Source organism: Solanum lycopersicum, chromosome 8, assembly GCF_036512215.1.
Source record: "Solanum lycopersicum chromosome 8, SLM_r2.1".
Lineage (NCBI taxonomy): Eukaryota > Viridiplantae > Streptophyta > Magnoliopsida > Solanales > Solanaceae > Solanum > Solanum lycopersicum.
The window spans coordinates 60,898,688-60,914,265 of NC_090807.1; the positions used below are offsets into that span (position 1 = coordinate 60,898,688).

The 15,578-nt window shown below is 30.8% G+C and overlaps 1 protein-coding gene across 1 annotated transcript; it reads left to right on the plus strand.

Moving 5' to 3' along the window:
* Positions 1 to 7,551: 7,551 nt before the first annotated feature.
* On the plus strand, positions 7,552 to 9,512 carry LOC101259064 (polyphenol oxidase F, chloroplastic). Its single transcript, NM_001331130.1, has one exon. The coding sequence runs from the start codon at positions 7,568 to 7,570 to the stop codon at positions 9,329 to 9,331; it is 1,764 nt and encodes a 587-aa protein (NP_001318059.1). The 5' UTR covers positions 7,552 to 7,567; the 3' UTR covers positions 9,332 to 9,512.
* Positions 9,513 to 15,578: the final 6,066 nt, after the last annotated feature.

Sequence of the window (15,578 nt, forward strand, 5' to 3'; positions counted from 1 at the left end):
ACGGGATTTGATATAGAGCAAATGAGAAAGTATAGAAGGATCTCTTCATATTTTTTTTTGCTTTCAACATATCAAATTATCGATTATTATGTTTTGTTGTTCATTTTTTTCTGATACATATGAGTTTAGATTTTTGATGTATCTAGTTGTTTTTGTTTCTTAAATTAATGTATAATTACTTTGTTTTAACACTATGATACATTACAATTTTATCATGCATAATGTATCGTGTTCAAATATTAGTTATAGTACATAACCTTAATTGATTGAAACACAAATTAGTATGTATCGTGTTCATATTTATGTGTCACGATCCAGACCATCGTGATAGACACCCACACTAACCCCCCAGTGGAAAAACCATTGATACTAATTAGCTAACCAAGAACTACACAACTTAATCAAAACTAAGACATTTAAAATTACAAAAGTAGGTTTAAATACTAAAGGAAAGATAGGGAGTTCCCATAAACTCCAATAAAAGTCCAACAACCAAATGCAGAAATAATGCCTAAAACATGAAAGTCAATGTACAAAAACATCTAAAGTTCAATAAGTCTAAAAAAATGGGTACAACCCATTTAAACACAAGAAAATCCTAAGTACTAATTTAAATCCTAAATAGGGTCATAAACGAAAAGAGAACTCATGGCAGCTTGGAAGAACTGACTCACCCTTGAATTCGACTAATCACCGATCTTCTAAGCGAAGTTTGTCAGTAGTCTCCTGAAGATGCACTGTACTCAACAAGGAAAGAGCAAGTGTAGTATCAGTACACAACCACAATTATTGATAGAATCACACGACTATTTCACTGAGTGCAACATACATAAACCATTACAACATAATAAAAATGCATATATCGAACATATACAATATCACTTATCACTTACGAACCACATATAGTTTCACAATTCTCAATATACACAATTATGTCAAGTCAATGGCCCTTTCATCGAATACACACCCAAACTATTAGTGTACCGGTACGTGGTACCTATTCTAAGTTAGTATGTCAGATCGTGACATCCATTCCAATGTTATTACGGTACGTGGAAACCAGTCCCAATTAGTGTGTTAGAACGTAACACCCAATCCACTCACCAAGCCACAATCACAATGAACATTCTCATAATCATACAATCAAGTCGTGATTCATGGCATGCAATTATATATCCTCATTTACGATTAGTGAAATCCACAATGCAACATTCTCATACATGCATACATTATAATGAAGCAAATACCAACATATATCATACAATATGAATCACAACCATCACCTACCTCGAACAAAGCTTGAATTCCTTAACAAACTTAATTCTTCCCTTTTTGAATTTTTTTCGCATGGACTTCAAACAATCAATATAACACGGGGATCAATAAATAATATTTAATTACCTGGATTAAATTCAACATGATCAACCTTAGATCAGACTCATGATCCCATGACCAAATTAGAGTTTTTCCCACCATCCAAAAAACCTAAAACCCTTCCCCAACAATAATTACCCACGAATCTAACTTCTAAGGATCGAAAAATGGATTCAGGAAATGAAAATCTTACCTTTAGCCTCAAAAATAGTGGAAAATGTAATGACCCCCAAGGTTATATTAATTTATTTATGGTTAATTATAAATAATGAAACTAACAGATAGTTAGTGGACTAAAATGATCATTTATTTAATATCCTATACAATTATGGTCATATATATAAAAAAAATAAGTTAATAATTTTGATCAGATTAATAAATAATTAATTTAAAAAAGAAAGAGAGGCAGAAACCTTACTTAAGCCGACGCACATGAAAGGAAAAGAGCTATCGATCTGCAGGTAACAATCACTAGTACTTTGTCGTAATTGATTTTTGGTTAATTGATTATGGGTAAATGCAATATTTTATGAATTTAAGAAATGAATTTGAAAGTGCAATTAATATTCCATCTGTTGCAGTATGGTTAAGTATAGTTGGGGTAAATCGAAAAAAAATGGTTAGTTTTCATTGGAGGTAATGTTAAATACAAAATAATAAAATTAATTAGGTGCTATTGGAATGGAAATTAGGTTAGATTGCTATATGTTTGTTACATATGACTATTCTGGAAATTAAGGCAAGTATTGAAAATAAAATTGGATAGGTAATGATGGCCAATGTTTGGCCCTCATGAGCCAATCATTGGTGGGGAGGAAAGAAGAAAACATAACACAGAGTTAATGTGTATTCATTTCGGTATAATTTTCATAGTCTTAGTTATTAGATTATAGTTTAAATTTTGATATATTGGTATGTATATTTAAATATTGAATGAATGGTATTTTGTGAGTACCATTTAAATAATGATGTTGGAAAAATTTGGGATGCAATCTTAGACTTGAAACTTGGATAATATGATAGTTGAAATGTTAGTTGGCATCACAAATTAAGAACTTGATCATAAATTTGGGTAATGCATAAGTATCCCCTCAACCTATGCCCGAAATCCCAGAGACGCACTTATACTATACTAAGGTCCTATTACCCCCTGAACTTATTTTATAAGTAATTCTCTACCCCTTTTTAGCTTACGCGACACTAGTTTGAAACAAAAAAATCAACCATCGTTGGGCCCACAAGATAGTGCCACGTGGGCTAAAAAGGGGTAAAAAATTATTAATAATATAAGTTCATGGGGGTAATAGGACCTTAGTATAGTATAAGTGTGTCTCTGAGATTTCGGGCATAGGTTGAGGGGGTACTTGGGAATTATCCCTAAATTTTTAGGTAAAGGTTAAACACATGATAATGTGGGTATTGTTAGTTCCGAAACCTTATTGTGAATATATATACTTGAATAGATTCCATCGATTCGGAAGCTCAACGGAAAAGGAAGGCCCAAGAGTGATTATTCGATTGGCAAAGGTAAGTGCATTTCTAAATCCTTGTTAAGCGTATGAAATTCGTGTAGTTTCTTGTGTGATGTTTGAGAATGATTTGGAGGCTTGTTGCTTATTTCTTGATGTTGTATTACGGTTGCATTGTTGTGAATTGTGTCTTGTTATCAAAATGATTATTTCCTCATTATTTGTTTAAACATGTCATTTGCATTGCATTTGAAACATGGTTGTGATAAGAGTTATGTTATAAGATATACCATTTCGAGGGTCGTATCGCGTGCCGCGATAGATATTATATTTCGAGAAACGTATCGCGTGTCACGACGCTTACTATTATCGAGGGTCGTGTCGTGCGCCAAGGTAGATGTATGGACATATATGTCTTCATGGGTCCCAGACTGAGAGACGAGTGTGTATCATTAGGGCAGACATGCATCACTATACTTGGCATTGCATCTCATGGCATTACACATTTTTATTATTGATGATCTTGAACTTGTGTTTTGCTGATCTTGCAGTGTTTTTCTGTGGAACTTGTGACTGTGAATATTGAGTTGTTATAGTGAATATGTAATCTGATAAAGTGTTGTTGTTGAGCTGTGTGCTTTGTAAACTGTGAACTGTTAGGTGGTAGTGTGGAAATTCAGATATGGTTTAAGGAGTACCCGTATTTTGTTCTCTTATCTTGTGTTTAGAAGTTTGCTTGTTGGGTATCGAGTGGTTTGATACTCACCTATTGCTTCTACAATTTTTTATAGGTTACGAGCCCGGATCTTTGTGATACCTTCCATTCTCTTTGTTTTCGAGGCATCTTGTGGAGAATTTTGAGGTAGTTGTTTGTCACCTCAACGAACCTTCCTACTCCAGTTTTATGACTTTGTTTTTATTTGAAAGACAACTTCATTTTAGAGTCGCGTGCTTTATTCAATTGTAATATTTTCATTAGAGACTTGTCCACGTGACAACCTGATTTTGAGGATTGAATTAAGTTGACTTGTTTTCTTAATTGAAACTGTTGCTGAATTTTTGTTTATTTTTGCACTTTGTTAGATGTTGAGTTTTAGGCTGACTTGTCTTGGTAGGATTAGACGAGTGCCATCACACCCATTTTTGGGTCATGACAAACTATCAAGAAAACACCTGGATTGTTCTTTATTTCTCAAAGTTGAAAAGTACATAATAAAACGTTCATTGGGTTTATTTTCGACTTAATTCACAATTGTCCCACCATGGAGATTCTAATCCCGCTACAACAGCCCCATCCTGGTGGGAATAAATCTGCCACAACAGGTTGCACGAAACTAGGAGTCGAATCAAGAGTTCCATACTCCCATTTACAACACATCAATCCATGACACTCATAAACTACTCGTTTACAGCAAGATCGATTTCACGAGTTCTACTCGCTCAAATTCAACCTATAAAGTCGCACGAGTTTCTTAACGTCTTAGCTATCTAGTCATGTGATCAAAATCATAATTAGATCTCTCAATTGCTATCAGATTTTCCTAGACCTTACTGACTCCAATTTCTTTCAAATTTGGACTAGTTGAAAAATTTCAAAATACTACAAAAAAGTTTTCGAAGTTTTTTGGCTCAAAAATTTTCTTCGTTGACTTATCTATAACTACTGATCATTAAATAATGTATGAAATACATTGATACATAACTATTACACATTTCATTATTTTTTATTGCTAGATATGTACACCCAAACTTATTCAACTAGAAAACTATGTATCCCGAGATATTATCAAATATTATTGCTTATACATAAGTCCTAATGCTTAATAACAGTATTAATTAGATTCCTACCTATGTATATGACATATTTTTTTGTTTGTTCATGAATGATTATTTTTAGGGAAACTTACATAAATATATTATAATAAAAAAATAATTATCATTTATAGCAATAACATTTTTTTCACTTGACCATTTTTAATTTATTATAATACAAGTTTAATACATATTACAAATATAAATTTATTATTCAAATATAATACAAGTTTTAATGATGAATAATACTTTTATCACACTTTTTAATACATTTATAATACAATGTGATAGTTTTTTACCTAACAAACAGAATATATGTCAAAAACAATTATAATTCAAATATATTGCATACATAATTCACTTTTAATATATATTAAAAATTTATCATAATATTGCTATAAATGATAATAAATAAAAAATATCACTAAAATTAATAATTATTTTAAAAAATATAATTTTTCCTTATCCAGGTCCAAAGAAAAGAAACAAATAGAGATGGAATTTTTTTTTAAAAAAAAAAAACTAAAAAACACATGGACAGAATGCTCTAAAAAAAAGATTTTTTTCTTCTTCAACATCTTCTATAGATGGCCAGAGAAATCGGAGAAAGGGCATGAAGGTTGTGTGACATAAAATTGATAGAATAACTGGTTGATTTTTTTAAATTTTTTATTGTTATTTTTTTTTTTGGATATATATGAACTCAGGTCTATTTTCATATATCAAAATATCTCAATAAAATAGATATTTTTATCATGTATCAATTAATGTTTTCAACTTTTTTGAATCTGTTATGATTTGAGTTTGATTTAAGAAAAGAAAATTTGAAATTTGAAATTTGAATTGTTTGAATATGTTATTATTTAAAGAGATTGACATTAATTTGATTTGCTTTATTGGAGGAACTAATATTTAATTTTAAATGGATTTTTATAAATTAAAAAAAGTATGAATATAATGTTATTTGTCCCTTACCCTATGGTTATTCCTAAAAATTATACTTATAAAAATAGTAAAAGTCAAAATTTTAGTAATTTTTAAGTTAAAAATAAAAAGTAAGGAAATGTCTAATTTTAACTTTTATTAAGTCACTTGCAATTTATTTTAAGTTATTTTTAGTTTTAACAACTATTCCTAAAAACTAAAAATTACATAAAATAGATTTAATTAAATTCTAATTCAATTTAAACAGACTTTTAGAAGAGTGACCAGCATAATAGCAATCAGTTTATACTTTTTGAGTCCCATTTTGCTAGCTCTTAATTATTCTGCATCATGTTTTTAATTAATCTAATATGCACCCAGTTTTAAATAAGTGGTCTTCTCATTTTATTGTTTTCATTATTTTTCAAAATTAGTCATATTTCAAAATTTTAAGAAGAAATTGGTCTTATTCTTTTAGGGGTCCATTTGTTAGGAAGGATTAAAAGAAATAATTCACATATTATCTATAAATAATTCATGAAATTAGAAAAATCGACACAACACACATCATATTCTTTTAGAACTCAATAATTAGTAATTATATATTCTTAAGGTTGACATTCAATTACATACATTACTCAATAATTATAGACCTTTGTGGCCCTTAAAGTTGTCTTCATTATTTATTTAGACACCTCAATTTAACCTTTTACCTATTGAACACTTTTACTTATATAAAATTTTTCTAATTAGACACATTTTGATAATCAACAAAAAGTGTCAAGTGTGTGTGATGCACTTGCGATGACATGGCAAACTAATTAATTAAAAGAAGCCACGTGTCTTAAAAAAAGTAATCTATCTTTTGTGCTCGAAAATAATTATAATTAAAAAAATAAAATCCTAAAGTATGTATGTTCCTACCACCGCTCAGACCTGCTCCCCCCTCCCCCACAACTTCATCTTCTTCCTCCTTTTTTTTTTTATAAAAAAAACACTTAATCACCTGAGTTTTTGTACAGCTTTTTATCTAATTAATGTTTTATTTTTAAGCTTAGATTCAATTCATGTTTGAGTTGATTTGGCATAAAGAAAAAGATGATTGGTGATATTGTTTTTTAATGAACGAATTAAAATTTGTGATTGACTGTTTGAAAAGCTATAAAGAAAAAAAGATATTGGCGATGATAAATTTGGAGAAAAATGAGGTGGTGTTCGATGGCTGGTAAAAAAGGAGAAAAAAGATGATGGTCTGAAAAAAAAAAGGAGAAGAAGATGACCGAAAAAATAAAGGAAAAGAGCACTGTGAATATGGTAACGCATAGTTGATTAAAAAACAAGGTGGCATAGAGAAGAAGAATGATTGCAGCTCGAAAAAAAAATGGAATGAAATTTAATGGTGGGACACCGGTGATTGCAATGGTGAGAATATGGTTCCAATAGTGGTTGAGTCAAAAAAGAAGATGAAGAGATGCTAATTTTATTTATTTATTTTTTTAAAAAAAATTTATTATTTTTTGATTAAATGATACCCTTTCATGCTCTTTATCATGTGTGTACTATACACATGCTGCTATGTCAGCATAAAATGTTTAATAGGTACAACTCTCTTACTATATTTGTGTTTAAAAGGTATACAATTAAATTGAGATGTCTAAATAAAATATATGGACAAGTTTAGAAGATTGTGTATGACTTAAGCCATAATTATATATTCTTACGTTGACATTGATCAACATACATTAGTTTGTATTCATTAAAATCAAAATTCCAATTTTTAAGAGGATTTATGAAAATCTCTCTTGCCCATGAAACTAAAAAAAAAAAATTCACTCTAAATTATCGAACTAATTTTGTATTTTTTTCTTCTCAAGAACGGATCCAATTATATTTCATGTTTTACACGTTTTGTGCTACATTACCTTCACGATTTTTTGTATAAATAAAGGTAGCAACCCTTGCACAAAGATCACTCATAACACAATACAATGTCTTCTTCTACTCCTAATACTCTTCCTTTATTATCCACCAACAAATCCCTCTCTTCTCCCTTCACCAACAACCACTCTACTTTCTTATCAAAACCCTCTCAACCTTTCCTCCATGGAAGGCGCTGTCAAAGTTTCAAGGTTTCATGCAACGTTGGCGAGCATGACAAAAACCTTGACGCTGTTGATAGGAGAAATGTTCTTTTAGGGTTAGGAGGTTTTTATGGTGCAGCTAATCTTGCACCATTAGCCTCTGCTGCTCCTATACCACCACCTGATCTCAAATCTTGTGGTGTTGCCCATATAGATGATAAAGGTACTGAAGTCTCATACAGTTGTTGCCCTCCTGTACCTGATGATATCGATAGCGTTCCGTACTACAAGTTCCCTCCTATGACGAAACTCCGCATCCGCCCCCCTGCTCATGCGGCGGATGAGGAGTACGTAGCCAAGTATCAATTGGCTACAAGTCGAATGAGGGAACTTGATAAAGACCCTTTTGACCCTCTTGGGTTTAAACAACAAGCTAATATTCATTGTGCTTATTGTAACGGTGCTTATAAAATTGGTGGTAAAGAATTGCAAGTTCATTTCTCGTGGCTTTTCTTTCCGTTCCATAGATGGTACTTGTACTTTTACGAAAGGATATTGGGGTCACTTATTAATGATCCAACTTTTGCTTTACCTTACTGGAATTGGGATCATCCAAAAGGTATGCGTATACCTCCCATGTTTGATCGTGAGGGTTCATCTCTTTACGATGAGAAACGTAACCAAAATCATCGCAATGGAACTATTATTGATCTTGGTCATTTTGGTAAGGACGTCGAAACACCTCAGCTACAGATAATGACTAATAATTTAACACTAATGTACCGTCAAATGGTTACTAATGCTCCTTGCCCGTCTCAATTCTTCGGTGCTGCTTACCCTCTGGGTTCTGATCCAGAACCAGGCATGGGTACTATTGAGAATATTCCTCATACACCGGTCCATATCTGGACCGGTGATAGTCCTAGACAAGGACACGGTGAAGACATGGGTAATTTCTATTCAGCTGGTTTAGACCCGCTTTTCTACTGTCACCATGCTAATGTGGACAGGATGTGGAACGAGTGGAAATTAATTGGCGGGAAAAGAAGGGATTTATCAAATAAAGATTGGTTGAACTCTGAATTCTTTTTCTACGATGAAAATCGTAACCCTTACCGCGTGAAAGTCCGTGATTGTTTGGATAGTAAAAAAATGGGATTCGATTACGCGCCAATGCCCACTCCATGGCGTAATTTCAAACCAATCAGAAGGTCATCATCAGGAAAAGTGAATACAGCGTCAATTGCACCAGTTAGCAAGGTGTTCCCACTGGCCAAGCTGGACCGTGCGATTTCGTTCTCGATCACGCGGCCAGCTTCGTCAAGGACAACACAAGAGAAAAATGAGCAGGAGGAGATTCTGACATTCAATAAAATGGCATATGATGATACGAAGTATGTAAGGTTCGATGTGTTTTTGAACGTGGACAAGACTGTGAATGCAGAAGAACTTGATAAGGCGGAGTTTGCGGGGAGTTATACTAGCTTGCCTCATGTTCATGGAAATAATGATAATCATGTTAAGGATGTTACTTTTACGCTGGCGATAACTGAACTGTTGGAGGATATTGGATTGGAAGATGAAGATACAATTGCGGTAACTTTGGTTCCAAAAGTTGGTGGTGAAGGTGTATCCATTGAAAGTGTGGAGATCAAGCTTGAGGATTGTTAAAGCCTTCATGAGTTGGTGGCTATGGTGCCAAATTTTATGTTTAATTAGTTTAATTGTGTGTGGTTTGGTTATGTTTATGTTATGTTAAAATGAAATGTATCAGCTGGATAGCTCATTACTGCCTTGCTAGTTTTGTTGATGCTATCTATGAAATAAAAAAATAAATGGTTGTCTTTCATTTAATTTTATGTCATTCTCATTTTGATTTAATGTTTAAATTTCGTTAATCCAAAAACATCACAACGAACCTTCTCCCCACCTACCCCAATTTTCACACTACCAACAAGTAGATCCCATGCATCAAGTTTTAGGATGAAGTTTCATTTTTATTTCATAAATTAGTATATTTATATTGGGATTAAATTACAATGTCACGTAATTTGTTGTTTAGTTGATAAGTCTGAGATAACTTATTTCGAAATTAATAACTATCGAGATAATTTATATCTCTCCTTGAGTGGTATAATAATTCATAAATAACTTATTCCGAATTAAGATAAGTTAATGACAAAGATATCCTTTAAACCCCTTTTTATATATTACTTTTTACATTTGTAAATTAATAATTTGTTCTTAAAATACTAAACACTCAGGAGCCGTTTGGTTATTGTATAAGAAACACCTTATATACGTATTAATAGTTATACTATTTTTACTATGTTTGATAGAAATTTTGTTTAGGTATAAAAGTTAACATAACTTATACCATGTTTGGTTTGTAAGAATTTAAATATTGTATAAAAGTTATTTATATATTAATTTATACGGTGTTTGGTTGCATTTTTTTAGTCGTACATAATTAATATCAACATAATTTATGAGGAAATCTATGTATAATGTTATGCAGGGTAGAAGATGAAATAATTTACGTGGATATTAGCTATACATGTATTTAAATGATAAATTACAGATTTACCCTATAAATTTATTTTATTTTTTAATTGACAATTATATTGTTTTCATGTTTGTTTTTTTTTATTTCTTTTTATATTAGTCTATTTTCATTTCTTTTAATTTTTTTAATTGGAAACTTTACTGTTTTCCTATCATATATAAGACTATTTTCATTTCTTTTTTATATACTTACCATTTTTATTTATTTAAGCAAGTATAAATATTTTTTTAATATGAAAAATTTGATTGTATATTTTTTCACGGTACATATGCTAATCAAATATTATCATTATATATTATTCAATATATTCCACATTTTATTAGAATGTATTATTATTTTGTAAATAATATATATTTAATAATTTACAACAAGTTTAATATTCAATAGTTAATAATTCATGCATTATAATCTAAACTTAACAAAATAATACCTACATAACTAATCTCCGCATAGCTAATACCCATATAATTAAACTCAACATAACCAAACCCTGCATAACCAAACCCTACCAAACCCTGCATAACTAATACCTACATAACTAAACACTGCATAACTAATACCTACATAACTTAACTCTGTATAACTAATACCTACATAACTTAACCCTGCATAACTAATACCTACATAACTCTAATCAGTAACCAAACGATCCCTCAATAATAAATGATCTTAGTGTAACTAATCCCATCCTAACTCGACCAAACTGAGTAGTAATAAAAAAATGTAATTATGGACATGCAAATTTAGTAATAAAACAACAAATTTCATCTCTAATATGACATGTTAAAAACAAACTCATACTATATATATACAAATAACTTTTAATTTACAATTAATCATTGTTATATGATCAAAAATCACTAAATTAGCCTTTTTAAAACTGTATAAGCTACAGAAATCACATAACCTATTTGATAACAAGCAAATTAATAAATAAAATTACTTATATTTTTAAAAAATAAGTTGTTCCTTTTTTTTTTATTGTGTGCCTAATTAAAAAACACCATTTATTTTAAAACAATATCTAACAATATCTCCCCACCTACCACCATTTTTCACATCACATGACCAACAAGATGTGTGTGGTCCCATGCATCAGGTTTTTGAACTGATTATTCCTAATTTAGGCTAAAGTTTTATTTTCATTTCTCAAAATTAGTACTTTATAGTTTCACTCATTCTTCTTATAATCTTATTTAATATTAGAACTTTTCTTTTGTTTTCTTCTGAGTATAATATATACTTCGCAAGTTATAAGTTAAAAACTTTTATCTTATTCAATAAAAATGCCAAGATTTGAGGTGGTCCTCAAAGTCCAATGAGTAATCAATTGTCTTTAGTTAATAAAGTGATAACATGTGTACCTAGAACTAAAAAAAATTATTATCTATAATTTTATAAAGAAGATATATATATATATATATATATATATAACGAATCTTTTTCAACTTTTTACCTCTTTTTTAAAAGCTGATTTTACTTTTCTTACACATGCAATGATGCATTAACACGTACAAAGCGGCAAAACCATTTCCCACTACAAAATTCAAAAAGGAAAATAATTTTGTATCTATATTTTCACATAAATTAAAGTGTGAAATATTTATTTGTGGAGTAATTAGTTATTTCATATTTATATTTAGAATATGAACGTATAGAGTTCAAAAATAGGTTTTAGCAAACAAAATTTCCCATCACAATTTAAACATGTAAAAATGAACGGGAAAAACCAATAATAGCTTGTTCAATCGAGTTTTGAAGAGGTTGAAATATTTATTCTTTAAAAATATAGTAGTTGTTTTATCAAGTTTTATAGAATATAAATTCTTCAAAAACCTTAAAAACGAATAATAAGTATGTTGACCAAACACTAATTAAATTTATTGACAGAACATCAAAATACTAGTGCTTCTTATCAAAAATACTTTTTCGATTCTAATAATACTTTTAGGAAAAAGACATTTTACTTTCCGCCTAATTTCAGAAAAGGACAATAATTACGACGAAAAAGATTTAAAAACATGTGGGGAATTTAACTTATGGATTGGAGAAAAAAATAATTTTGTCTGGAAGTTCAATGTCATCAATTTAAATAATTCTGCTTTTTTCAGTCGATGCAATACAGGCCATATGACCTGAATGTACAATTTGGAAAAAATGAGAAGTTTGATTTGACATTTATCAGAGTGAAACATCAATTAGATAAATAATACTTTTGGTCCATATCAATTTATTTTTCTATTTTAACTTTGAAGCAAAACTAAAAAGGATATTTTTTTTAAAAAAAAATTCATTTTAAATTAATAATATATCAACAGGAGGGAACAAGAAATATAAGTTAAGTGATGCTAGAACCTTCACGAGTCGCATTTTTAATTAATAAAGCTCAATGCCAGGATTTTTGTTGTATTTAATCTTTTAGGAAGCTTTTAGACTTTACGAAAAAGGTTTTAAGACTTCACGCAAATAAGCGAGAGAGAAGTGGAGCACGAAGCTATCGCTTCTCTCAACTGACTAAAATATAATAACGGAGACCTACTTTGTTTCAAAATAAAGGCAGAGGAGGATTTGATAACAAGCAAACGACTTTCTATCGGAGAAGGACTTATACTACTAATTACCTTTGTTTGATGTATTCATGCAATATCAATGCAAATGAAAACTACACCAAAGTGGAAAGGCTAGTATAGAAGCTCGAAATAGCTAGCCTATAGTAGTCGGTCTAATCAAAGTCTCACGAATTAGACAACATAAAATTAGCCTTATGAATTATATATATCTTAAGTAGGAGGCTAGATTACCTATCTATCAATCAAACAAACTAAGAGTAAGTGTAACTTTATGTTAAGAAGTCTCACTACAAGAAAAACTGTTATTTAAGATCAACATTCAGGGACGAGTTAATAATCTAGTCTCAAAAAGTACATGTATTAGGACAAGATTATATTCTTTTCCCTGATTCAATTCATATACTCAAACTTTGATTTGACGGATTTTAGTTTTTGTAGTTGAGAGGACTAAAGCTTGAACTTCGAATCATTGATATTAACCAAAAATAAGTATTCAACTTCTTTATGTTTAACGTAGAAAGCTCTAATTTTATGGTTATTGATGTGATTCTTCTTGAATATGATTCACTTACTCTTCTCATTTTATTTTTGTTATGAATTGAATAATATACTAGTATCTGGAGTTTTATGAGTATGATTTTTTTGGAGGGTTAGGAAATAAATGTTTATAATTGGGCTCTTTTTGTCAAGTGATGGAAAGGAAACTCCAAAATGTAACAAAGTTCAGTGTGTTGTTGGTAGGTGTTGTTCGAGCTGCTCTAAGGTAGTAATCATTTAGCCATTTTTGTTTGTTATTGTTTTCTTTGTTAAATAAGGCTAAATAATAGGGAAAAACATGAATTGCAGGCTAAATGGGGGTTCGGAATTCTTAAATTTGCTCATTGATTCCGTGCAACCCGCTTTGGCGGGATTATTTTAGCCAGGGTGGGGCTGTTGTGGCGGGTTGGGGCTGCCATAATGGGACAGACGTGACTTAAGTTGGAAATAAAATTCCAAAAACATTTTTTTTTGCACTTTTTGACTTTGAGAGCTAATGACGATCGCAGGTGTGTTCTTGATGGACTTTCACCATTCTTGAGGCTAAAGGTAAGATTTTTACTCTCCGGTCCTAATCTGGGTATGCGGATCATGAGTTTGGTCTTGAGTTATTGAGTTCGTTATAATTCAGATAATTATACTTTTGATTGTTGATCCTTGTGTATAAATTATTATTTGTAAACCTAGAATAAACAGAAAGAAACCAAAAAGAAAAAATTCAAATGTCTTAGGGGATTCAAGCTTGATTTCGAGGTATATGATGATTGTGATTTATGCTGGTGTGATATATATTGATGCATGTATGCGTTGACACCCAATATTGGACATCCACAGCGACCCATTTGGTCATCTTTTCAGTTTCAATTGTAGCCCCATTTCCCCCCCCCAATTTGAGTCAATTATCAATCCAGCCCATTCCAAATTCAAGAGAAACCCATCCAGATTCCAACATCAGCAATACCCGACCCCACCAGTAATAAAATGATTTATATACATTGGTATACACTGCTGTATACACAGTGATACTTGAGAGAAAATAGGCCTAAAAGGCTCAGGTGCAATAGCAGTTCCAAAAAGGACTAGACAAATTTCAGAATGAAAATGGACTGAAAAAGAAGGGCCCAGATGATGCAGTCTTAATAGAATTAAGACAGGTGGAATGTGAGCCTATTGGCCTAATAGCATGAACATTGTCAAAAGCCCAAATTCTACCCTCTCCTCTACTTTGCATTTCTTATTATATTGGATTAATTATAAAAATCTCACTTTTTAATTTATTTATTACCATTATTTACTGTAAGTTTTATAAATTTTCAAAATCTCTCATTTTTACGCAACACATAAATGTATCTTGTGCATCAAATTAATGTATCTCGCGTATCACATTAGTATGTCTCGCGCATCACATTAGTTTATCATGTATAAAATGTACCTCACGCATCACATTAGTGTATCATTTATAAAATGTACCTAACGCATCAAATTAATGTATCATGTACAAAATGTAATGTATCTTACTTAACGATTAATGTAACATTGGTTATATTATTGCATTTATTTTGAAAGATTTTTGTAATTATAAACTTTTAAAGTATAAATTGTAATTTTAACTTAAAAGTATATCATTTCTGTAATTTGTTTAACTTTAACTTGATTTGTTTGGTTTTTATTTAATTAAATTTCCTAAAAAGAATGTCACCTCTCCTCTTTACATTCAAATAAAAAATATTTATGTTTTTTTATTACTTAATTTTGTTTTATTTTAGGAAAAATGTATAAGTACCCCCTCAACCTATGCCCGAAATTCTAGAGACACACTTATATTATACTGAGGTTCTATTACCCCCCTCAACTTATTTTATATGTAATTTTCTATCCCTTTTCGGCCTACTTGACACTAGCTTGAAAAAAAAAGGGATAATGCCCAAGTACCCCCCTCAACCTATGCCCGAAATCTCAGAGACACACTTATACTATACTAAGGTCCTATTACCCCCCTGAACTTATTTTATTAATAATTTTTTACCCCTTTCTAGCCTACGTGACACTATCTTGTGGGTCCAACGATGATTGACTTTTTTTTTTCAAACTAGTGCCACGTAGGCTAAAAAGGGGTAGAAAATTACTTATAAAATAAGTTCAGGGGGGTAATAGGACCTTAGTATAGTATAAGTGTGTCTCTGGGATTTCGGGCATAGGTTGAGGGGGTACCTGTGCATTTTCCCAAAAAAATATTAACCATCGT

Excerpts from the sequence above, each read along its gene's own strand:
- LOC101259064 (NM_001331130.1), top strand. The coding sequence starts at position 7,568 with ATGTCTTCTTCTACTCCTAATACTCTTCCTTTATTATCCACCAACAAA.